The 26,999-nt window shown below is 43.0% G+C and overlaps 1 protein-coding gene across 1 annotated transcript in view; it reads right to left on the bottom strand.

Annotated features, from left to right (window-relative positions):
• Nucleotides 1-12,617: 12,617 nt before the first annotated feature.
• The window catches only part of MTMR12 (myotubularin related protein 12), a 90,015-nt gene continuing 75,633 nt past the window's right edge, over nucleotides 12,618-26,999 (bottom strand). The window contains exons 11-16 of the mRNA XM_049861699.1: nucleotides 26,555-26,633; nucleotides 25,122-25,192; nucleotides 22,629-22,801; nucleotides 20,253-20,420; nucleotides 19,116-19,277; nucleotides 12,618-15,519 (exon numbers count right to left, since the gene is read on the bottom strand). Coding sequence (XP_049717656.1) covers nucleotides 14,950-15,519; nucleotides 19,116-19,277; nucleotides 20,253-20,420; nucleotides 22,629-22,801; nucleotides 25,122-25,192; nucleotides 26,555-26,633 — 1,223 coding nt within the window. The 3' untranslated portion in view covers nucleotides 12,618-14,949. The remainder of the gene's footprint in view (nucleotides 15,520-19,115; nucleotides 19,278-20,252; nucleotides 20,421-22,628; nucleotides 22,802-25,121; nucleotides 25,193-26,554; nucleotides 26,634-26,999) is intronic.

Below are 26,999 nucleotides of genomic sequence, written 5' to 3' on the forward strand. Positions count from 1 at the left end.
AGACAGCTACCTGGCCAACCAACTGGAAAAGATCCAGATTTGGGCCCATTTCAAAGAAACGGGATCCAACAGAATGCAGGAATTTCAAACAATATCATTAATATTACACACAAGTAAAATTTTGAAGATCATTCAAAAGCTGTTGCAGCAATACATCTACATCGACAGGGAACTGCCAGAAATTCAAGCCAGATTCAAAAGAGGATGCAGAACCAGGGATATCATTGCTGATGTCAGGTGTATCGTGGCTGAAAGCAGAGAATACCATTAACATAAATTCACTACCCCCTCAGTTTCCTATATAATCTTTGAGTTGTTGTTAATTTGATATCATGTAAATAGTTCTTAAAAGAATATAATGCTCAAGGCAGACGTTTTTCACTAGTTAAGCTAAACTATTGTTTGGTTTTAAGAAGACTTCAGGAGATATTTTTGGCTTAAGGTTTAAAGATAACCTCAGGGCAACAATTACAGGGGTTTATCCAACCTTCACAGTTCCAGAAAGTCTAGAGTCCCTGAGATTTTGAAATTCTGTTCTGTATTTTCTCCCCTTTGATCAGGGTTCTTTTATAGACTCTTTGATCAAAATGTTCAGTAATGACAGCCAGGCACAATCTAATTCTTCTGGTCTCATGGCAAAGGAGGCAGTTGTTCATGGAGGCAATTAGCCACACATTCCATATCTCCCTCCTATTCCTGACTCTCCTTCTTCCTCTGTTGCTCCAGGATAATAGAGAGGAATTCTTGTGCTTTGGATGGCCACTTGCAAGCTTTTAAGACCCAAAGCACTACACAACAAGCTAGGGCGTAGAACAGAAGCACTAAACATGTTACTCAGCTAATTAACTCGGATTTCCCATGAAACCACGACTCTAAACCTCCAAATCAAGAAACCAAAAAGCTTGCCTTTTCTGGTTGTACATAAGTAGACTCAGCAAGCAGCTACTCTTTGGTTGTTGTTGTTATTGTTGTAAAGATATCTACCACACAACTTTTGCCAATTCAACTTTTACAGGTATGCAACTTATTGACATCAATTACAGTAATCGGCTGTGCAACCCTACCCCTTAATCAATGCAATTTTTCCATCACAGTTAACCTCCCCTTTTTCTTCCCTCCTGTCCCTGGTGACCACACAGTTAACCTTCCCTTTTCCTTCCCTTCCACCCCTGGTGACACCAGCAAACTTCGTTTTCTAAAAATTTTTATATAAGTGAGGTCATATAATATTTGTCCTTTTGTGGTTGACTTATTTCACTCAGCATGTCTTCCAGCTCCATCCAAACTGTAGCATGTATTAAGACTCCATTTCTCCTACTGGCTGAGTGTTATTCCACTGTGTGTATGTACCACATTTTGTTTCTGCATTCATCTGTTGATGGGCATTTAGGTTTTTTCCACCTTTTGGCTAATGTGACTAGTGCTGCAATGAACACTGGTATGCAAGTCTCAGTTTGAGTCTCTACTTTCAAGTCTTTTGGGTATTACTTAGAAGTGGAATTGCTTGGTCATATGGTAGTCCTGTTTTTAGCTTTTCGAGGAACTTCCACACTATTTGCCACAGTGGCTATACCATTTTTTATTCCTACCAGCAATGGGTAAGTGTTCCAATTTCCCCACATCCTCACCAACATTTGTTCTTTTTTTTTCAAATCTTAGCCATCCTACTGGAAGTGAAATGGTATCTCATTGTAGTTTTAATTTGCATTTCTCTGATGGCTAATGATGCTGAATGTCTATTCAAATTTTTTGCCCATTTCATGATTGGGTTAGGGATGTCATGTTGATTCCTGCTAAATAGTATAGAGAATGAAGCTTTCACAGAATGTAATTTCCTTGGAACACTGGTCATGGGTAAAGCCAGTATTTCTTGCCCCTTTACCATTTACGCAAACAATAATAGTCAACAATTAGTGACTGCTCACTATTTGACAGGCATTATGCTAAGGATGTCCTTTCATGGCCTACTTTTTTAAATATTCAAATATTTATGTAAATATGTAATTCCACTATTCGTCTGTCATTCTGTGGTGGCTTGTGTGTTGTTCTGATGCTGAAAGCCATGCCACCAGTAATTCAAATGCGAGAAAGGTGACCCATGATGGACAGGTTTTAGTGGGGCTTCCAGACTAAGACAGACTAGGAAGAGAGGCCTGGTGATCTACTTGAATATTAGCCAGTATAGTGCTAGATAATAAACCATGTGGGTTGGAAGGCACTCAAAATACACAGTGGCTACAACAATGGACACAAGCATATCAACAATCATGAAGATGGTGCAGGACCGGGCACTGTTCTGATCTAATGTATGTGGGGTCACCACGAGAGGTCACCATGGGTCAGAACTGACTTGACAACAACAAAATATCTAGTTTATAAGTAGGTGTTAAAAATTCCTCTGTTGAAGAGGGTCAGAAGCTGGCCGAATGGACATGAAAATAGAGAGCTAAGGGAAAGAGTATGCTGTCTCATTAGGGGGAGAGCAATTAGGAGTATATAGCAAGGTATGTATAAATTTTTGTATGACAGACTGACTTGATTTATAAACTTTCACTTAAAGCACAATTAAAAAAAATTCCTCTGTTGAAATTTATTGCAAAACTAAAGAAGATGCCAATATAATCCTAGATAGGGTTTCAGAATAGATAAAAGATTTATAATAAAACTAGTATTATGTTAGTACACCAGTTAAAATGAAGTATTAAGTCAGAACTAAGGCCTGATTACACTGCTTTACCTTGAGGCTAGCTTTACATACTTGAAAGTTAACTGTTGAGTAATACGTTCATAGCTCCTATCCTTGGGTCCTTCCTCAAGCCTCTTCTAATCATTGCTGTTATCATGTGGAGGCAGGCAGGGGGCCATGTCAGGAAAGATCCTGGAAAATGGGTTAAGGATTTGCATGTACCCCAAGAGCAATGAGAAGACCTCTAAGAGTTGTATATCAAAAGCAACATGATCTGATTGGCATTTTAGAAAAATTCTGGCTGCAGAGTGGGGAGCAGGTTAGAGAGAAGTAGCAGGATGAGTTCAGAAAAGAGGCTGATAGAGGAGTCGGGCTAGGACCAGGTGGTGACATTGAAGTAAAAGGATTCAGAAGACGTGTAGTAGGTAGACTCATTGAACCTGGAGGTTAATTAGGATGAGGGAGGAGAAAGCAAGATATCTAGAACAACTCCTAGATTTCTAGCTTGGACCACTGACTGAATGGTACAGACATTGTATTAAGACTGAGAATTCCAAAGGAGGAGCAAGTGTAAGGGAATAAAGTGAGTTCAGTTTTGAACGTGTTGAGTTTGCAGGGCTTTGTAGATATTCAAGTCTTGATATACAGGGTCAAGGCAGGAAATAAGGATTTGTGTACACATGGTAACTAAAGTCACAGGAAAGAATAATGTCACCCAGGAAGAAGGTTAAGAGTGAGAAGAGAAGGGGAACTAAGAAGGATGGAGGAAAGAATCTGTCAAAGAGACTGAGAAGGAGCAGCCAGAGAGGTAAGGAAAAAACTAGAAAGGTATAGACCAGAAGAGACTCAAGGAGGAGGAACTGGCCCACAGTGCTGACCATGGAGGATGTCAAGAGAGGCCTGGCAGACCTTGACTGTAGCCTTCCCAACGCTCATTAGCCCCTTCTCCTTGAATTGTCCAAACACAATTTGCACTGATAGACCAGATAAGAAATGAAAAGTGTCCCTTGAGCTTGGTGGCACAGAACTCATGGGGGCCTTGGGATAATAGGCTCAGAAGTCTGGAGTGGACTGAAAAGTGAGTGTGAGGTGGGACGGCGAAAACCTGGGTGAACGTGACTCTTCTTAACTGGTCTTTCAAGATGTTTGGCTGGTGGGTGGAGGGCAGAGAGTGTAGCTTGAAGGAGTAAGATAGGATCAAGGCTTGTGCTATTCTGAGACAAGCTAGACCAAGGCACATTTAAATATGGATAAGCAAGGCAACAGAGAGGCTATTGGACCAGGGAGACAGAAGATAATAGATAGTAAAAGGTTCCTAAGATAAGACAACATCTAGGGCAAAGGTGCTGGAACCAGGGATCGGCCACCTATAGGAGAAGACCAAGTCTTCTGCTGTAGTAGGAGGGACTGAGGGAAAGATGGTGGGAGAAAGTGATGGGAAGCCAGGAGTGATGGGAGAATGGACTAGGAGCCACAGTCTCCTTGAACGATGCTGAGTTAGATCTGAAAAGTTAAGGAGGATTTTCCTTCCTGTCTGATCTAGTAATAAAACTGCTCTTTTAATCTCTTGTGATGGCTGTAGTCACAAACATTAAAGCCAGCCTTTTGTAATGTAATAACAAATCTGAAACCTAATGGGCTAAATTTCATGCTTCTCCAACGTGAATCAAAATTAGACAATGGGATTACAACGCTGGGGCGTTGTCACTTTTGTTCCCTATAAGATGCCTCTGGTTAAAATAAGCCTCAAAGGCCAGCAGCCAGAATGGAAAGGAAGGAAGGCCTCAAAAAGAAACTTGCAGCTGGAGGGCGGCTTCCTTCCTTCAGTCTGCTTTCTCCACGAGTCACTGAATACCTTCAACCATCTGGTCTAAGTAGGAAAAAAACCAGTTACCGTTGAGTCAACTCTGATTCATGGCTACCCCATGTGCTTCAGAGTAGAACTATGCTCCGTAGGGTTTTCAATTGCTCATTTTTTCTGCAAGTAGATGGCCAGGCCTTTCTTCTGAGGTGCCTCTGGGTGGACTCAAACCTCCAGTCTTTTGGTTGGCAGCTGAGCGCGTTAACTGTTTGTACCACCCAGGGACTCTGGTCTAACTAGAGAAGTACCCCAAAATGTGGGTCTTTGGGCAACAGCCAGGGAACTGAAGATCTGAACAGCCACTGGAGCGTTCAGGCTGGCATGAAGTTGTTCTGTGTCTGGGTAACTTGGCCTCCTCTCTGCCTGAGTCAGTCCAGGATAAGTTCTCTTTGTATCTAGTACACACTGAGCCCTTCTTCCCCAGCATGTGCTGTTATCGTGAAGAAAGCTGACAATTTTTGAGTCTGCTTGCACACTAGAACTATACATCAAACTGGTTATGCAGAAAGCAGGAAGTGGTATGTCTTACATTTTTCTTACCACCTACTATAAACAGAGGCTCTTTCATATCTTGGGTTTTAATTCATTAAAAAAAAATAAAAAACCATTTATTTCTTGAATTCTTGTCACTCTTTCCTAGTGCTCTGAGGTCTGGAGGATTTGGGGGTGGTGCTGGTGCACATTTGATAATGTTATTGGGCTTCAAAGGGCTGGCAGGAGTTATCGAAATCAGATAATGAACAGACATGCTCTGTGAATTGAAAACATTGTGCAAACATGGTGTTTTTATTTGATAAATGTGTTTAAAATTTTAACTTTATATTAAGAATTGAATCACGTATCACCTAGTTAATTTTTGCATTTCCTATGAGGCAACGGATAGTGCAGGCCAAATCTGCAAGAATTCTTGGGAGACCAGGACAGGTAATCAGAAAATCTGAGGCAGGAGGAAATGCAATTTCCTGGGAGAAATAGGAAGGCAATTTAGAATTGAGCACCACGTGGTGCAGATACGAGAATAGTACCCCTTTAGCGAGAGAGGAGGCACAGACAGCCCCACAACTGGGGTCAGAGAGAAATCAGGGAACTTTGTTGAGGTAACACCAAATCTGTCTTGGAAGAAATACAGCCAGAATTCTCCTTAGAAGCAAGGATGGCGAGACAATGTCTCACATACTTTGGACATGTTATCAGGAGGGGTCAGTACCTGAAGAAGGATATCACCTTGGTAGAGGGTCAGCGAAAAAGAGGAAGAACCTCAAGGAGATGGGCTGACACAGTGGCTGCAACAATGGGCTCAAGCATAACGATTGAGAGGACGGTGCAGGACCGGACGGTGTTTTGTTCTGTTGTACACAGGGTCTCTGTGAGTTAGAGAGAGCTGAAGCATTAGGAATGGGCTGGAAGAGGCTGGTGTGATACCCTTAATGATGTCCTCTGAGTAGCCACACAGAAATGCATGAGAACTCTACCACCTGATTGAGAGGAGTTTCATGAGGCAATGCTGAGTAGGAAAAGCAAGCTGAAGAGATGTGACAAAAACACCTCACCAATATTTACGTGTTTGGTTGGAACCATATGAAATGGTCCTTTTTGTAAGTTAAAACAGTCAACCATTGGCAATTTCATATTGGTCCAATCTAATATTTATGTATGTCTGTGTGTTATTATATGAGTGTGGAGAAAATATAAAAGGATAACACCACAGGTTGACATGCGGCAGAAAAGAGAAGGTAAAACAAAAAGGGAAGGCAAGAAACAAAGATAAAGAAAAAACGAAGACTACAAACAAAACAAAACACAACAAACCAAAAAGAGAAACCTAGCATATATAATGTAATCCTACTTATGAAAAATCATGTTTATGCACATATGTAAGAAGCCCTGGCAAGGAGCCCTGGTGGCACAATGGTTAAGTGCTTGGCTGCTAATTGAAAGGTCAGTGGTTAGAACCCAGCAGCAGCTCCGAAGGAAAAAAGACCTGGCCATCTACTCCCGTAAAGATTACAGCCTAGAAAATCCTATGGACAGTTTTACTCTGTGATGTAGGGTCACTGGAAACCCTGGTGGCATAGTGGCTAAGTGTTATGGCTGCTAACCAAATGGTCGGAAGTTCGAATCCACCAGGCACTCCTTAGACACTCTGTGGGGCAGTTCTACTCTGTCCTATAGGGTCGCTATGAGTCAGAATCGACTCGATGGCACTGGGTTTGGTTTTTTTTGGTTATAGGGTCATTATGACTCAGAATTGACTCGACTGCCCCCAACAACAACGATATAAACAAATGCATTTTAACAGAATGATTTTAGATATATCTACTGACTTGTAGCTATGTCCATAATAAATTAAGTGAAAAAAAACTTGCAGCGTATGAGGCCATTTCAGCCAAAGCAAATTAAACCTCTACACAGGTGTAAATATGCTTGAACACACACAGACAGGTTTGTAGGAGCACGGAGATGCGTGGAAGAAGGCCCACAGTCTGTGAACATTGGTTACTCTAGGTGAGTGGGAAGAGAGGGAAGTGTACATTGAGAAATTCTTAGCTTTTCTATATTTCTGTTTGTAATGTTTCATTTTTTTGCACAGTATGTATTGCTTTTATAATTTGAAATATTATTCAATGAAGAAAATTTAAAGAAAAAAAAATGACCTCTGGCTCAATCCTTAGGAAACTCATTCCAAGACCATTCAAAGAAAAGATCACAAAATGCAGAACAGTATCTTTCTGGGGACTTCAGTAGTATCAAGAGAAATGGCAACAGTATCTATAGTAGCAGGAATGTGTTCGCTAGAAACATTGCCTAGGAAAAGGGTAACAAATCAATGTGGAAAGGATGGTGTATTTGTCAACTATTTCACCATAATGAGGCATAACAAACCACGCCAAAACACAGTGGAAAACAACAATAAGCATTTATTTTTTATTCATGTCTGTGGGTTGGCTGGGATTTAGTTGATCTAGCCTGGGCTCAGCTGGGCTGGACTCCAAGCTGCAGGTTGGGTCCAGGTTTGCCCCAGATGTCTTTCATCCCCCTTGGATGCTGTAGTCCCTGGGCAGTGCAAATGTTGCTTGATTGCTAACTGAAAGGTTGGAGGTTCGAGTCCGCCTGGAGGTGCCTTGGAAGAAAGGCCCAGAGACCTGCTTCTGAAAAATCAGCCGTTGAAAACCCTGTGGAGCACAGTTCTACTCTGACACACATGGGGTTGCCATACTGGTTGCTTATCTGCCGCAGAGTCGGCTCTAACTCATGATGGTGACCTTATATACAACAGAATGAAATGATGCCAGGTCCTGTGCCATCTTCATGATTGTTGGTATGTTTGTGCCCATGGTTGAGGGTATTGTGTCAATCCATCTCATTGAGGGTTTCCCTCATTTTTACTGTCTCTCTACCAAACATGATATCCTTTTCTAGTGATTGGTCTTTCCTGATGACATGTCCAAAGCAAGTGAGCTGAAGTCTCACCACCCTCATTTCCAAGGAGCATTCTAATTGTAGTGGTTGTAGCTCTCAAAAGGTCTTTGTACCATGAACTTATGCACATGTACCCACAGAGTTAGTGGGATCAGCTCCAGCCCTCTATTAAGACCCTGCCCTGACCCTAGATGAACCACACTGCCTTCCCCAGGAATTCAGAGTGAGGACCAGGATTCCAGCTTCAATCAGACTAGTTTGAAAAAAGAGTTGCTGTGGGGAGTTTTTGTGCCAATGGCTCTACTGGAAAGACAAGAAAAGAGTTAAACAGAGACCACTCTGAGAAGACTTCATGGCCTTCGGGTACCGAGACCCAGCAGCATCCTTGACTCGAACCCTCACACACAAAATGATCTCCTTTTTTCAGCTAAAGTTATTGCAAGTCAAGAGTTCTAATGGAGACACCAAATTCATGATTTGGGGGCCAAAAATAACATGACTACTTTAGGAAGATTCATCTGGCAGCAGTTTATAAGCTACATGAGAAGACAGAAGGGACCAAAAGCAGAAAGAAAATCTATTATAATGGCCCAGGCAACAGAAAATCATGATGCGGAGGCAACGGAAACAGAAAAAAGGAGTTTAAGGGTGGAGGGGGAACACATGAGCATTCTAGTTCCTTCTCCAAGTTCCATTATACCCTTCTAGTGGCCAAGGCTGGAATACCCCCCCAGACAGCTTGATAAGTTGATAAGCTTTTCTTTTTCCATAAAGGATGGATATACTACCATGGACATTTTTTTTTTCTTTCTAATTCTGTGTTTATGATTAATTTGTGAAAGATTTAAAAAATTTTCCCAGCGTATTATGAAACATTTCAAACACACAGCAAAGTTGAAAGAATTTTATGTGCACACTGTACTCCTGTATACCCACCTTGAGATTGTACTGCTGACGTTTTACTATACTTGCTTTATCATATACGTAGTCATCTCTAGCCCTCGATCCATCCACTAATCCATTTTATTTCTGGTACCATTCCAAGCAAACCGCAGAATCAATACACTTCCCCCTAAATAATTCAGTGGGAGTGTCATTAATTAGAGTTTAATATTTTTTTTTCATTGATGTAAAATTTAAGCACAGTGAAACACACAAATCTCAATGTACCTTTGCTGAGTTTGAGATACACCTGCATAAACCAAATATTTATCAAGATACAGAATGCTACCATCTCTCAAGAAGATTCTTTGATGCCCTTGCCTGTCCATCCCGTCCCTATCCCTCACCCCCAGGCAACCTCTCCTGACTTTTTCCCACCCTAGATTAGTTTGGGGGAGGCTGTTTTTAATATTCTTCTTGAGGGTACCGAGTAGCTTTCCAAGCCCAGGTCTGCAGGGTCAATCTAGGGATAAAATGTAGCCAATCTGCATTCCTTCCCTACCCAAGAAGGGCATGTACTTGTGTCCTTTCGTGCTGGGGATGAATGAGCAATAAATTCAGGTGGCCTCAAACTTCTGTCAAGATAATAAAGAATTGTAAAGTCCTCCACTTAAGAGTTCATGAAAAGATTCAGGGCCACACAGCCTTTTATGAAAGCAATTTTCAATGTAAATTAAAAAAGTATATATAGGAGTTCTCTGCACTTACTGCTCAATTTTTCTATGAACCTAAAAAGTCTATTAATTAAAAAAAAAAAAAAAGGGAACTGCTGAACAAAAACTGGACTAGCTAGCAAAATCGGAAAGTTAAAAAAAGATCCATAAGCTTACTGTGTTATTTTTCCATATGATTATACACTTCATATCCTTTAATTGCTAAAGGCAGACGGTGTAATAGGAGGATTAAAAAAAAAAAAAAAAAAACCCTGGGCCTAGCCACAAAAAAGGCCAAGATGTCTGTGTTTTTCAAGACAAAAAAACACTTGGACACACTGCTTTACCCTCAATGTATAAATGACATTTAAAACATTTATTTTGTTACCGCGGCAGTGGTGCTCTGGTGGTAGAGTCTTGCCTTCCACGCAGGAGACCCTGGTTTGATTCCAGCCCGAGCATCTCAGGCACAGCCACCATCTGTCCGTCAGTGGAGGCTTCTGTTGCTGTGACGCTGAACAGGCTTCCATGGAGCTTCCAGACTAAGATGGACCAGGAAGAAAGGCCTAGTAATCTACTTCGGAAAATCAGGCAATGAAAATCTATGGACCACAATGGTATCATCAGCAACCAATCATGGGGATGGTGCAGGACTGGGAAGCGTTTTGTTCTGTTGTGTGCGGGCCAACTCAACTAACAACATTTTGTATTAACCATGGCTGATCTGGTTATCAGCATACGTGCTAGCACATCCCTGGTTACGTTGGAACCCATGGCACTAATGTCTTCCCTCTCCCATGCCCAGCTTAACATTTTTAATGGCTGGATTGTGTGTGTGTGTGTGTGTGTGTGTGCTGGGGAAGGTGTCGTAAGGGCCTGTGTGGCAGGTCACCATGGTAAGGCCATCTGTCACTACAGATCCTGTCCCTGTAGCAGAGCAGGAGGATCCTGAGTACTCAACCCCAATTTGTCCTGCTCCAGGGACAACTTTATAAATACTCTAAGGCCACGGTGGGGCACATCCACAGTTAAAGAGACTTTTTCCTTGTTGAGCAACTTTGACCACAGTCACAGGAGGTGCTCAGAAACAGGCTTCAGTTCTGGCTTACTTGGCCCTCAACTCCTTCTTTAAAGAATGGAGGTGACACGAAGAACAGGGGCCCAGAGTCTGTTATCAACAGAAGCATCCCTCCTCCCCATTTCACATTAAAGGGAAAATGCCCCACTCTTTACCCCCCATGAATCTGCCCCTCCCATTAAATGTCGCAGATGGGCCCTCAACTAGAAACCAAGGAACACACAAAACAGAGTGAGGGACGGGTGAGTCCACAAAAAGTCCAAGAGCTAAACAAAGGTGGAAAATAAGACTAAAGCTGCTAAACTATAGGGTCACAACTGCTACTTAGGAATTTAATAAAAATATCAAAGAATTAAAATACCTGAAAAGAAGGTGGTGGCAACAAGGGCTTATTTAATTCCAGACATGTCTTTCTGGACATAAGAAGGTGGATCTGGATGGATAGGAAGTGATGGGGGAAGAAGTAGAGGAGCGGGCAGCCTCCTCTCATCCTCAGGGAAAGGAAAAGGGCTGCAGAATAAGGAAGGTCAAATAAATGGAACTTCTCAGTACAAAAACAGTGAAATGTCTCAATCTATGTGTTAAACAAAACTAAAAAAAAAAATCCTACTCATAAATCATCTCACTTGCTTGTCTTCTCTGGAAGGAAAAACAAAGCCTCTTCTCTCTCTCATGGTTTAAATGAACTCAGATCTCTTCCAGCAATAAAATCACATTCTAATTTTACACATCTCCATAAAAGCAGAGAGGCAGCAAGATTTAATTTCGGGAATTAAATAGGACCTCTGACCCTATTTTATTTTTCTTCAGCAAATTTTTTCACCACCTAAAATCCTAATTATTTATTTGGTTATTTGCCCTTCTCTTATCAAACCCCCTCACCTATCCCCCCGCCCCAAGAATGTAAACTCCAAGACAGCAGAGACCAGACTTACTGCTGCAGTACTTCCCATTTCCCCGGTACCTACTAAACCAAAACCAGTTAACTTTGATTCAGTTCCTACTCATGGCAATCTCATGCGTGCACAGTAGAACTGTACTCCATTGGGTTTTCATGGCTGTGATCTTTCAGAAGCAGATCACCAGGTCTTTCTTCCAAGGTGCCTCTGGGTGGGTTCGAACTGTCAACCTTTCAGTTAGTGGTTGGGCACTCAATCATCTGCACCACCCAGGGCTTCCTTCTGGCACCTCGCACATGCTTAAAAACATTTCCACAATGTGTGGGGACCACGGTCTTGGGGAACATCCAGCTCAGTTGGCATAACATCGCTTATAAGGAAAATGTTCCACATTCTCCTTTGGTGAGTTGCATCTGGGGTCTTAAAACCTTGTGAGTGGCCATCTAAGATACTCCATTGGTCTCACCCCATCAGGAGGAAGGGAGAATGAAGAAAACTAAAGACACAAGGGACTAATGGACCACAACTGCCATGGCCTCCACCAGACTAAGTTCAGTACAACTAGATGGTATCCGGCTACCACCACTGACTGCTCTGACAGGCATCACAATTGAGGGTCCCAGACAGAGCCAGAGAAAAATATAGAACAAAATTCTAACTCACAAATAATAAGACCAGACTTACTGGCCTGACAGAGATTGGGGAAACTCCAGGAGTATGGCCCCCAGACACCCCTTTAGCTCAGTAATGACGTCACTCCTGAGATTCACCCTTCAAAGATTAGACAGGGCCATAAAACAAAACGAGACTAAAGGGGCACACCAGCCCAGGGGCAAGTACTAGAAGGCAGGAGGGGACAGGAAAGCTGGTAATAGGGAACCAGAGGTCGAGAAGGGAGAGTGCTGACATGTGGGGTTGGTAACCAATGTCACAAAACAATATGTGTACTAACTGTTTACTGAGAAGCTAGTTTGTTCTGTAAAACTTCATCTAAAGTACAATTAAAAAAAAATTCCTGAATGAATGAAAGTAATGACTCCATGTGTTATACGAACCACATCAAATACAGTACTGCTTTTAAACTGTGCTTTAATTTCTGCAATCAGATATGATGCAGTGAGATACAAGTATAAACTTTTGTTGTACATTCAGAAAATAAAAAGCACATTTATACAGATTTAGCCCAACAGCTTATTCCCTTGGAGAAAAAAAAAAGGAAAGTTTTGGATTTAATTAAAGCTAGTTTATCTTCAGTGTAAAAACTCGGAGGTATAAACAAACTCAAGATACTATATACAGTAAACTAATGTACATTTTCAAACTTGCACAGTGCAGCATTTTCAACAAAGTCAATGGTCTCATTCGAGCTTTTAACTGCTAAGCATAACCCACCTCTCAAACTTGAATAAAAATTCCACAATATATAAACCCACTGAGAATTCTGTACACAAATACAAGTTATAGAAATCTGATTTCAAATATAAATACATAAATTGTCATGACCTTACATGTTAAAACAGCTTCCTTCGTTTTCTATTGAAGTTTTTTAAAAAAAATCGTAGAAAAATATTTCAATGCACATTCAACTGGTGTGACAAAAGCCATGACCTTGTGCCTTTAAACCATACTTTGTGGAGTGTAAAGCATCACACCGGGCATTTCTGGAATGAAAATCGCTAAGATCCTAAGACTGAAGAGGCTACCATATAAATATTCGCCTTGTAATATGGTAACAAAAATAGCTCCATAGTGTATTCGGGAGGCAATGGGGCAGAGAAGTGGAGGTTAGTGCTAGTTTAAGAAGGCCCAGGGGACATGTGTGAACGTGACTAATGAACTAGTGTATTTTTAAAATCCCTCTTGCAAACCTAACACTGACCTCACTAGCAAGATGCCTAAGGTGACCAAGGCTTGACGTGTGTTTGCCCCTCCGACGCAGGAACCCTGCCCTCCCCTCAAATCTGTCCTCATTGCAGACCAACCAAACATGCTAACATGGAGTCAGGAGAAGAGCAAAACAATCTGTTGTGTGTACCAAACAATTCAGTGCAAACTTAGAAACTCCTCTTTATCAATACTTTCAAGATTTCTTACTTCCCTTGAGCAACTGAAAGTTTTTCTGAACAGTTAATATTCAAATTGGGATCTATATTGGAGAGCAAATGTATATAAAAGGCAAACATTCAGTTTGAAACAGTCTAGCATGAGATTCTTTTTTTTTCCTTCCTCTTGTGGGATTTGACAGGGTTCCATTAAGAGTAAAAAAACTGGTCGTTACAAAGTGTGCTTTCCTGCATTAAAAATATATATATCATTTAGACAGCAGATCCAAGAAGGATATCAGGCATAATCAAGTTTCTTCTATGGCTTTTTAAATCACTGAGGTACTATATAATAATCATCGCTTCTGACATTTATGTTTAACTGCTTTCCTACGAAAGCCACATTCAAAGGTGGTCCTACCTCGTGTGTCTGTGAAGGCAGCAGACAGTGGGAGGAAACATCTGCGGGGTTGCTACAGAGGGCCACACTGCAAATGCTCCGGAGCTTGGCACGCATTAGAAACTGGCAAAGCAATTAATTTCCAACACTGAAAGACTCCAGAAGAATGGAAGCTCCCCTGGGCAAACCAAAGATATTCCCCAGCTGAATGATAGGTTTAGCAGCAATAAACCGGGACTATGTGCACCAAGGCAGGGAGCATGGAGGGTGTGGTCCAAAGCAGGCAGGGTAAGTCCTGGAGGTGTCAGTGCGTGTCAGCCCACCACCCACACACAACGTGACACAGTCTAGAAAGGAGGGTCTGGAACTACAGTGAGTGACACGGGGTGTTTCCCCAGCTTTCCTACAGGCAAGTGGGGTAGATGGAAAAATGCTATCAATAGTTTGTTTAAACAAATGCCATACATCCTCATACCTCTAATCTGAATCATTCAATTCACCGTATGAATATCACGTAAAGCTGCACTTGCTTCTAACTGAGATAGGTTATAGAGAAACTTACTATTCCCAACGGCTGGATAAATTTTCTTGGCACAGAAAGTAACTGAAGAGAGTATCAAGTTCAAGAATATCTTACAAAGCCCTTTTTAGTTAGTAAACCAGCCATTGTAGGTTCCGTGTAATACTTAAGCATCAGAAAACAGCCATGATCCTTTTATAGGTCAAGTAGTAATCCCTCTCAATTAATAATACTAGATATATGGTTTTAATTGCATAGCCTTTCACGACCACGGAGAAAAGTGAGAACCAGCTCTTTTCCCGAAGGCCCGGGTTTACTCCAACACCGCACCAGGCAATGACCCTCCCAGTATGAAGCTTCAGCATGACACACCAATCCAGAGATCAAATGTGTTTGATTCCTGTCCCAATCTTCAACGTTCCTTTTTCCCCAAAACTGAGAAAACAAGTCACACATCTCCTAGATCCACAAACTCATCTTCTCGTTTGGCCAAATCTTCTTCATCTCCCAAAGTTTTCCAACCACTGGTAGGTAGGACCGGCTTAGAGGAATGCCGCTGGAGCAAAGCGAAAGGAAACAGAGAGGATAGGCGGGCAGAATTCCTCAGCAGGGCAGGGGCCTCTGCCTGGAGGGCCACCTGCCTGTGGTGTTTCTCGTTTATTTTCTCTTGTAAGATCTGTACTTCCTCCATCATTTCCAAGAGTTTGCTCATAGTTGCCACTCCGCCACCTCCTAGGATCTGGGCTTCTGGAATCCAACGCAAGTACCTTTGTGCCCAGACTTTGATTTCTGCTCCCTCTATGTGTGGCAACAACAAGCCATGGTAGTCAGCAGGTTTGCTATGCCAGCTGTCATAGAACTCTCGAAAGTTGTCTTGTAGCTCATCAGAAGAATTAATAAGTTTGCTAATTCTCTTGCCCAGAAGGTTTTTAATTAAATGATCTGTTTCTTCCCTGAAAAATCCTCTTTTGGGAGATGATTTCGATTGGGTGAGTGGCAAAGAAAGCTGTCGTTGATGCTTTGAGAGAAAACACAAATAAAAATCTCTGCTTAGCATAATAGCAACCACTACACTTGTTACCATCAAGGAAAGGGCATAACTGTTTTAACAAGTATCAAGAGACATCAGAATTGCCATCTGAATGCAAATTCGTTAAAATGCTGTAACATACACAGGGGAAGGGGAATTACTGGTTTATCCATAAGATGAAAACGTTATATGTATACTGTATGCATAAACCAACGGGTGGGCCCTGGCGCGTACAGAAGCTCGCAGAGAGGCACGCTTTGACGCCAAGAGTTAAGCTTTTAACACTCCGTTCTCTGTAATTTTGTTGTTGGTAGCTGCTGCTGAGTCAGTTCCAACTCATGGCGACCCCGTGTATGCTGAGTAGAACTGCTCTATGGGGTTTTCAAGGCTGTGAACTTTCAGAAGCAGATTGCCAGGCCTATATTCCAAGATGCCTCTGTGTGGGTTCGAAATGCCCACTTTTTGGCTAGCAGTTGAGCGCTTAATTGTCTGTGCCACCCAGGGACTCACCCCTGTAATACCAAAAACTAAACCAAACCCGTTGCCATCAAGCTGATTCCAACTCACCAACCCTACAGGACAGAGCGAAACCGTCCCATTGGGTTTCCAAGGCTGTAAATCTTTATGGGAGCAGACTGCCACATCTTTCTCCCATGGAGTGGCTGGTGGGTTCAAACAGCCAACCCTCTGGTTAGCAACAGAGCACTTAACCACTGTGCCACCAGGGCTCCTTCTCTCCTCTAATAACCTGTTGCCGTCAAGTCAATTCTGACTCACAGTGACCCTAAAGGACACAGCAGAACTGCCCCATAAGGTTTCTAAGAAGTGGCTAGTGGATTTGAACTGCTGACCCTTGGATCAGCAGCCGTAGCTCTTAACCACTGCACCACCAGGGCTCCCTCCCTGTAATAATGGTATACAAATACACAAGTTTAACTTAAGATAGGTTGGTCTGGAAGAGTTTGGGGGTGATACCTAATCATTTTTGGATGGAAGTAAAATGTTTCCTCTTTGGAGAAGTTTAGGGCTGTTGGCTTCTATCATCTCCTGAACACCTGTGAGGAAGCAGTGACAACTACCTGAAGATTCTATCATTTTAATGAAACAACTGCAGGTTTTCAGGCACTCAGCGGGCGTTTAAGACATGAAGTTTTTTTTTTTTTTTTTTGGCAAAGTGAGCAGAGGCAGGTAGGGGCAAAAGGGAAGTGAGGAACCAGCGACACTGGCCAGACATCCTTGTTTGACGACCTGCATGGAGCAGAGGATGTGAGGGCATTTACGTGTTCTCCCCGGAGTAATCCTATCTGCAGCAAAAGCAAGGCATTATGTTTGGGGTGCACTGTGAATGGGCTGTAAAGATGAATAAAGTGCCCAAAGGAGAAGTAAAAAATGTGGGGAGAAGTTGCTTCTCTCCAACTCTTTTGCTCCTGAGATGTTCACTCGAACTAAGAGTAGATAAAAAATTTTACAGCCTAGCCCTAAAGTTCTCTATTTCTGCCAGAAGTACTTTCTTTGTTAAAAAAAAAAAAAAAAAGTATTCTTTATGATTAAGGAAATATTTCCTTATTATAAAAATTATGGATTATGGAATAACAAATCAAAAGGATGAAAGGAAAATCATCCACAATATCATGACTCAGAGAGTACCATGATTTCCGACTTTCCATCCCGGGACAGTAGAGACGAAGGCCAGGAGCCAGCTGGCCTCCCTTCTCCACACTGACGAAGCTGAGTCAGGCAGGGCAAGGGAACATGGAGTATGGATGAAAACCACCCATCACTGAGTGCTTACACCTTCTCAAACAACCCTCTGAGGTACTCACTATTATTGCCCCATTTTACAAAGAAGAAAACAAGGCACAGAGTCCAAAGGTATCAGCTACCAAGGGCCAGAGATGGTTTCAAACAGTCTGGTTCCAGCCCTACTCTCTTAATCTTATAAGGAGCTCTTAAGTAGATAGAACATTCTAGATGGACCAAGGTGGGGGCAGCACCATGTGTCCAAAGCCTGACCAACCCAGAGGCTGAAGCTGAGCAGAAACCATACGGCTCAGGTGACAATTCACAATACAGCATTGCCTGCTCTCCATCTGCACGGTCTTCAGAGTCTCTACAGAACTTCTTACAGCCATCTGTCCACTCAACATGGTGCCCCAAGCCTGACATCTGCATGTCTTACTCAAATGATTCAAAGTTCCTTGTTGTTCCAGCCCCCACTCTGCTTTATCGAGTGCAATCTGAGATTCCCCAGCCCTTCTGCTCCAACATCTCCCACCAGTCTGCTCTTGCAGCGTAAATCATGTGCCCCACCTACAAGGATAAGACACATTTAGAAAAACTGGACCTGGGGAGAGAAATGAAATCCAGTCTCACAAGGCAGAGCCTCAGCCTCTGAGGTTGGTCCCTTCCAACTCTGCTGTGGAGCCATTCTGCAAGCCTAACTCAGCAATCACAAGATGTGTGCATGCAGCCACCAGGGGGCATCACACACTGAAGAAAAGCTGAGCTCTGGCCAAGCTGTCTGGAGCCAAGCATAATTCTGGTCAAGCTGGTCAAGCCAGCAGAAAAAGAAGTTGAACCAGAACATCCACCCCCAGGCCTCAGGACCCCTGAAAGGGCAAAGTGGCAGTTCTGAGTTGTTCAGCAACCCACATCTTCTATGTGCTGGCTTTGGTTCACTCAAGTCCCCAAACCACTTTAGGATGGAACTAGCTTCCACCCCAAAAACAGCCAGGCTCCCTGGAACTCCACAACTACGGACAGACAGAAGCAACAAGGCAAGGCGGTGAAGGCAGCAACACACTTGGAGTTTACCACACTGCTCTGGTGTGGGGCCTGTGGGGAAGAAACTCCGGGCCAGAAGAACAGAGCTAGGAGATACCATTTAAATAATTTATCATACAGGGAAGTTTAGGGTAATAATAACCAGTAAAATGAATCTGAAGGAGAACCCAAATAATTCTTTGACATTTGTGGTTTACAGTCCAGGCCAGCAAACTACGCCCAGGCCGGCAAACTAGAGGCCACAAAGCAAATCTGGCCTGCTGCCTGTTTTGTAAATCAAGTTTCACCAGAACCCAGCCATGCCCATTGATTTACATACTGTCTATGACTGCTTCTGTGTTACAACAGCAGAGTGAAGTAGTTGTGACAGAGACTATACGGCCATGTACACACACATCTTGCCCACCTGTGGTTTATAATCATATCTAATTAAGAAGAGTCACGCTGTTTACTAACATGAACCCGTATCTACTGAGAGTAGAACCATACGATCAGCGCACCTTCTACTAACCATACACATAGGCAGAGTGACAGGCATGACTCCGCCCAGCACGACTACTGTGGCGGCAGCATCTGCAGTGATGTGAAGCAATGGCCGTATCTCATCAGGGCAAAGGCTGATTTGCTGAAAGCAAAGGATTCTAAGGAGCCCTGACAATCTGCCAGTCACAAATCTGGGTTCTGCAGGCTGTTTCAACGGGGAAACCATACTGACAGACAAAATCCATAAGCAACACTGATCTGTACACACATGGGGCTCTCCGGGCAGAGGACAGGGTTTAGACACACAGACATCTTACTCTGAAACGCATTCCTTTCCGCTGGCTTTTGTCCACTTTTGGCTTTTCCACATAGAGAGGGTTTCTGAGCAACATCTGGGCTTCGGGTTCAAACTGTACATGCCAATCCCACACGGTGAGCAGATTCAAAGGCTTGCTTTGTGTATCCTGGCTTTCCCTACCCTGCCAAAACAAGCACAGGTCACGATGGCTTCCAGGAGAGGGCTGGGGAAAGCACACACATAATTCTGAAGGACAGGCACCAGGAAGGGTGCTCCTGCTCTGCCCTGAGACTGAGCAGTCACGGGCACGCATCTCTAAAGGACACAGCCATCAGCAGTTGTTCACTAAAGGTTTTAGGCGAGGGAGAAGAGGGAGAGAAGAAACATTTATTATTTTCCAGCTGACCACAAGCCAGCCACTGTGCTGGGCACTTTTCATAAGAACCTTGTGAGGTAGGTGTTATTTTTCCAGTTTTACATTTGGGGAAACTGAGGCTCAGAAAACTGAAGTGAATTGCCTGACTTCACAGAGCTGGTGAGTGGCACAGCTGGAACCCAAAACTGGGGCTTTTTGGTTGGGAAGCCCAGGTTCTGTCTCTCCACTTGACTGTGGGGTCTGGTCAAATCTCTCCCGGAGGGCCAGCAAACCCTGAGGGTGACAGACGGCCGGTCAGAGTGCTGAGAGTCACCCACACAGAGAAACCTCTGGAGCACAGCCTTAAGTTAGACCAAAACGGTCTAAAATGGAAAGCAAATGCTTAGCTTCCCTGCTCTGCCTCTCACCATTCACTTCACAGAGTAACTCCAGGCGTCAGGCAAATGAAGACAGGGCATCTGAACTGTCTTTAAAAAGGACAACTTTTAATTTTCCTTAATTCCCTGGCTACAACACTTGTTCCCAGAGCCAACACTTAACTAGCAGTGTGAACATGGACAAGTTTCTTAGCCTCTCTGTGCCTCAGTTTCCTCAGGAATTATGATAGTAGATTCCCTATAGGTGCTGTGAGGATGAAATATTACTACCTGGAAAGCACTTAGAACAGTCCCTGGTATACAGTCAGTGTTATATAAACGTCACTTTTATCATCAAGATTACTGCATTCTGCTTGGGAGACACAGCTTCTTTGAGACACAGGTTCTGAAGCGGAATTCTTACCAGGTTAGTATCTTTTTGATGAGGTGAGTTGAAGAAGAAGGTGCTAAAAATAGGTATGTACAGGCTATCTGACAAAACAGTCAGGTACGTCTCTGTGAACTCGAAGGCTGGGGGATGCTGGTGGACCAGTTGCCACACGCAATCTAAGAAGAGCAGGAACACAGGAACCTACACAAAAACAAGCACATTACTCAGCAGGCACAGAGCCGGATTCAAGCTGTCCTGAAACTGGGGGGTGGGCGGCTATCTCACCGGCTGTGGGAGAACCATTATCTGGGCATTACAGTCGCTGAGACACACAGCGCTGTGCTGGCCAGTCAACACAAAACTCTACCCCATTCCAACCGAAGAATATGCTGAACTGAAATCACATGCTTGTGCGTTAGTGTCAGTATCTAGTAGTACCTTTCTGCGCAAAAAGACATTTTCAACAATGAAATCGGTAAAAATCCCATTACAAAACAGCGTTAACAGAGGAGCATTTGCCATAGATTTTGATGACAGCCACTTAAGCTCTGAACCCCAATTAAGGGAAATGTTATCCTCCAAAAAAAGAATTCCATTCTTCTCATTAGTAAACCTGCATTCTAACAAACTGTACTCAATTACAATTGCTGTTTTGAATTTTGTCAATAAAAAACTGTGTGTGTTGTGTGTGGGATGTAACAGCCCGGGGCTGCTCCTGAAGGCTCAGAAAAGAAAGAGGCCGGTAAAAAATGCAGAAGCAGCAAAAATGAGCTTCTAACATTTTCTCAAAAACATAATTATGTTTAACCCACAGCCCTCCTTTACATCTACGTGGCGCGTAAGGCCATAGTAGTACAGACAGCAGCTTCTAGGTTGCTTTATCACTTATAAAGCCCTTATCTCCACCACAGCACCTCCTGCATTCCCAGTGAGCCTGTCAGGTAGGTAAGACCGGCCATGTTACAGCTTCTTCCTTATAGATGAGCAAATAGAAGATGAGGACGCCAGAGGCTGGCTCAGCTCAGGATAAAAAGGAGCTGGGAATCCAGCCAGTGTGTTGCTTCAACTATATCACAAATTGGAGCACTCAATATGTTGACTCTGAGACACTGAGAAAAAAAGTCTATACGGCAACTCCATTTCACACCTCATTTTATGCTCAGCATCATGAGATAGAGCGGACAATATCTGAACCTCGTTGTACAGTCAGGGAAATGGCCTCAGAAAGTATGAGTGACGTATCCAAGGGCTGGGTGAGCAACAGCTCAAATCTTCTCTTCGAATCGTTCCCCATCAGACATGGTGCCTGTCAGTCCCCCTTCTCTCAAGATACACGAAAAGCACACTCTTCCCCACACGGCATCGGCTGTTTCTGCCATCACGCTATCTGAATCCCATCAACCTCTCAAATTAGGTCCCTGGAAAGCTAAAGTCCATTCCAAGACTGAAAGATGGTGATTTCCATTCAGCTCGATGGGACACGGCCTGAAAGAAACCACCAGGCCTGGGGAGAGATGCCTGGGTCTCCCCAAGAACACACCAAGCCCTGAAGCCAAGAAGCCTGGCTCTGTGTATTTCCGAAGCATGCTGTGTCAAGCTGCTCTACACCACTCAGACAGGCATGCTTATTATTATCTGGAGGACGAAAAACCACAAGCTACGCTACTAGCATACATTAGCACTACAGGTGATTTAATTAAAGAAGGCTTACCCGCTTTCATTTTTCTTCCACAACCGTCAATAATGCAGCCAAAGGAGTTTGAACAGCTGTAGCCTAGATAAGTACACCACAGTTTTGGGAATTCATTTTCCCTAACTAAACTGCTTAAGGCTCCAGGCCTGGACCAATCACACTGCCAGAAGGCAAAGGAAGTTGTGAGCACAGCCTCACAGACACAACCCCAAGGCTCTGGTAATGGATGGAGTTAACATGACCACATGCTTTAAACTGAAAAGGTTCATGTGCAAGGAAAATGTGCTTCATGCCATTATGCAATGTGTTTTCTATGGGAAACTCGCATGCTGAATATCCCTTTTTTTGCACAGACTAACTTAGCAGAAATCGCAGGAGTCTCTCTCACTGAGTTGATTCCTATTTAAGTTTTACAAATTAACAATACTCCCACCACAAACATATGTATACACTCTTGGTGTGCACAATTGCTATGAGTGACAACTCAGATGACAAGACTCTGAGCTCATGTGCTAATATCCCTTTCCTTTGGGAAGGGGTTCAATATTGCTCAGAGCATTCAAAGTCAACATGCAGTGAGGTGACAACAGTTTCCCAACAAGCCTGCTGCACAATGTGCACCTTGCTGGTGGCAGCCCTACCCCTGGACAGGTACTGCCTGTTTGAGACCGCGTGCTTCTCCCCATGACTGAAACATCTGGCAATAGGAAACCCACCTCCTCTTTGTCATTCTGGCGTAACTGGTTGCAGCGATCCAAGAAGCAGTGACCGCCCATGATCCACTCCTTTTGGATGAGGCTCTGGAAACCAAGCCTGGTTCGACAGTGGGGGTCCATCATCACTTGCACCAGAGAGGAGACGATACAGCAGAGGTCTGAGGCAGTCTCCTCTGGAGGGGGCAGGGGGCAGCAGCGGTGCAAAGAGGAAGGAAGGCACAAAGCATCAAAAAGCTGCAAAGAGAGCTCTCACTTGCTGTTAATAAGGTTCCCCACACCTAGGTCTGCTATGAACAGTCAAGCTCTTATTCCCTAAAATGCGAAGGCCACTGAAAAAGTGGTAACACTTTCAGACCGATAAACTGCTTCACACCTGTCTCCTATAGGTTCCAGCACACACCAGTACTGAATATGTCTTTGGTACCAATGAATAAAGGCAGTGCTGCAAATCCACGTCAGCACACAGACATCCAGATGTGCCACACAGCGAGGGCCGAACCACACACAGAACAACGACCTGCTCCTCTCCACAGACCAAGTCTAAAGCCCATCCCTCTTGGTCTATCACTGAACTCACTGCTCCGAGGCTCAGACTGCTGCTCTCAGACACACGCTAGAGTCTTCCCTCCCCTCCAATTCCCCCATGAACTCTGCTTTGGGGAAAGTTTAGTATTTTTGGATTGTACCAAAATGGCATCACCTTATCAGTTCCAAGGCACTTTCCTTTTCTGTTTCAGGAGCAGAGAGGTACCTGCTTCTCCTTGCCTGGCCTGGATGAGAAAGTCCTTCTTGGTCTACTTCCACCTGCCCACCCCTGGAGTGCACTTTACAAAACCCATACGATGAAGGCTCCATTCCCATACTTACCATGCATGACTTTTAGCAAATAAAAACATACCCCTATATCCATGCATCTGTCTCAGAGTTTTAAGATCCTAAAAGTCAGGGTCTACATCCCCATGGTTTCCTTCTTCATAAAAGTAAGTACAATTCAAGTTGCTTTTAAAAATGTTCACGAGGATGACAGTACTGGTATTACTGGGGTGAGAGAAACTTAAGAAGGGACTCTAGGTAGGGAGGTGTTTCTACTGTTAAACTCTTCATTCTGATCCCTGTAATCATGTGACATACAAGCCTAGTCTTACACTCGTGCTTCTATTTCTCCTTCACGAAACAAGCCTAAAGTACGGAAACTCAGGGGTTTAAAAGAAACAGGAGTTTTTATTTTTGTCTTTGCCATTTTTATTTTTAAGGGGACTTTCCTTCTTGCATCTGAAGGATGTTAAGAGTAGAGCTGTGGGTGATAGGAAGGAGAGCTAGAACATGAAATTCTGGATGACAGACATCTCAGCAGTCCGTTTAGGAGTGACGTATTTCAGTTGCATCAGCCAAAGATTTGGATTTCATTTTCGGCCAACAGCTCACGATTAATGCAGTCCGGCTCTGGGTTCTTCCACCTCTCAGACCCTCAATCTTAATCCCTCCTTTCACCAGGAACTCAGTACTAAAAGAATACTCTGTTCTCTCATTGTTGGTTAGGTCTTTTTTAATAATAAGCCCTCCCATTATGCTGTAAACTTCTAGAAGGGGGCCAAAGTACAGAAGTCTACACACTTTAGGTGTTCAATAAATGTGTTATAATCTATGTCAATGAGCCGGCGTCGCATGGTACGGGGTCACAGGCAGACACATTTTCCAGTCTGCTCTTAGAATCTAAATCCTAAGTGACGGAGAGCATCAGAGAAATTATAAAATCTTGTGAGTATAGAAGCATGAGACTGTCTATTTAATTTGTAGTGTGGAGCTATACGAAACTTCAAATATTCTAAGCAGGTCAGATCTAACCAGCGAGAGCAACTATTTTTAATTGCATGGCGGTTTACACCTGCTTTGACACATTCTATACCTTTTAAATCACCGTCCTCACGTACAGTGAGTTACGCCCACTGAGGAAATCGCAGACCGTCAAGTTCATATGGCAACTGTTTGAAGTTGTCATAAAAATACAGAAGTAAAAACTAAACCATTTCCTGGGCCCCTTTACATAAAGGGGATGATCAAAATATTTTAACTTTAACCAAGCCGAGTTAATATAAAACAAAGTCCAAAACATTAGGAAGTTTAAGCTTTGGTAAAGATACCAAACAATTCCTTCTTGGGCTGAAAACAGGCCTGCCAAGTTCCAAGTGAAAGAATTTATTTTTAAACTGAAACATTACAATCGAAGACAGGCTGCAACAAATGTCGCAAAACAAAATGTGTATGAATTATTGAACGGGGAACTCTGTAAACTTTCACTCAATAAAATTTTAAAACAAAAAAAAAAAAATCCACGGCAAAGGATTCCAAGGTCAGAGCAGAGAACAATGGAAAGGATTTCTACACTAGCTTAGTCACTCCTTTTCTAAGACAATCCCAATTACATAAAGCTGTGTATACAAAAATTGAATCTCAAGAAAATGGAGATCATCCTTTGTGCTTTAAATATATTACCTAAAAGAAGAACGTTCATGTTTTGTGCTTCCAGACATTCTGTAATCTCTATTGCTTTTTTAAGGCAACGTCTAAATAGGAGAGAGATGAGAAAAAGGGGCGTTAGTTCTTGAGCTTGGTACCATAAAAGATGAGAACTTTAGATCTTCAGTTTTCTGTCTCACTTATCTTTCTATGTTATAGTCCTCCAGAAAAGAAACCATTTACCATTTATGCTATTCAGATACTGGAAGACAAACATCTGCCATAAAAAACTTGACGTTTTTAGACAGGAATCCTAAAATGGACATAACAATACTCAGAGGTAATTTCTAAACTAGATTTGTATTGAAAACTCATACTGAAGTCTGCCTGTGAGTTCTAGTAAGACCCATAAATACCCCCACCTGGAGAATCTGATGCATGTCACCATATTGTTTGACTCAAGTCAACCTGCCATCTGTATCAGCATGGCTGAAAAGATTCAATACGACCAGAAGTCCTTTTTGCTCTCTCTAGACAGATCATTCCCTTTGAAACTGTGGTCACTAAGCAGCTTTGATTTGTCCTGGACTTAGTCTAGGGGCCTTCACATATGCTACTCTCTGCAGTGGTGACCCCTTCTTCCCCCCACCTACACTGCTCCCCAACTCCTCATCTGGTTAACGATGCTTACCCTTCTCTGATCACCCCACAGAGAGAGGGGTTCTTTCCTGTTAAAACATTTATCACAGTTTGAGATTATAAACTGAAATCATGGGACATGTAGCAAGCCCTTCAACACTTATTTACAGGGTGGGTAGATGGCCGAAGCTCCTTTTCATAATACCCACCAGGGCAGACCCGAGAGAGGGTTCTATGCTGGGGTGAAAGGAAGAACCCTTCTCTCTCCTCACCTTGGGCGTCCTGTCTACTTTGTGCCTTCCTCTGCCCTGTCTTCTATCTAACTACAAGAAAGGAGGCATTCAAAATAGGAGGTAGGAAAGGAAATCTAATACTGTTCTCTGCAAATCTCAACCCAACTCCATAACCAAAAATGACTACTTGACATTAATTATGATTTAAAAAAAAATCTTTTAATAGGTAGTAGATGTATAAGACACAACATGCAAAAGGTACTCAATGTCAAGTCAGTATCCTTACTACCCCGTTTCCTAGTTTCCTCCCTGGAGGCAAGCACCGCCGCCTCAGTTATTCCCCTTTTTTACAGTCTTTCAATGCCTAGACTACGAGTAAACGTCTCTGTAAGCAGGTACCACGTCTGTAAATTCCTATCAAATGTGTACAGAAATAAGAAATAACAAATGTAAAATCCAGCTGAGCCCTGAACAGAGTATTCAATCTAAGAATATTTAACTGTGAAATATAAAATGGTTAAATTACTTGTCAATTTGCTTTACTACTTTGAATTAGAGCGTTATAAAATTCACAAGCAGAAGAATAGCGTGAAATACCTGATTATCTCAAGCCAGCCGCTGCTTTCCAGCAGAGAAAACCATTTTATATCTGTGTCCCAAAATTCAGTACTATTGTCTGAAAAGAGAAAAAAGAGTAAAGAAGTCAGGTCGTTGTTCACTGACATACCTCCCACAGAAAACCTGTGCTACTCAACTGTGCTGTTCAGATTGGTGGTCCTAGGCTTACACTGCAGAATCCAGGCACAAGCCTCCACCTTAAGGGCATTTCAGAACTTCAGCTGAAGTGTTTTTTTGAACTGTACGCCCCTATAAGGATGTAGCAGTCAAAAAACAGATCTTTATTGCTCAAATAAGAAATGCCCTACAATACGGGTACAAAGCCACGGTCTACCCTACAATTCAACAGAGGCAGTAACTTGTTTCAGGTGGAAAGAGTCAACATCCAGGCGACTGTTCCTAGCAGTGGAAAATACAACATATA

Source organism: Elephas maximus, chromosome 2 (assembly GCF_024166365.1).
Source record: "Elephas maximus indicus isolate mEleMax1 chromosome 2, mEleMax1 primary haplotype, whole genome shotgun sequence".
Taxonomy (NCBI): domain Eukaryota; kingdom Metazoa; phylum Chordata; class Mammalia; order Proboscidea; family Elephantidae; genus Elephas; species Elephas maximus.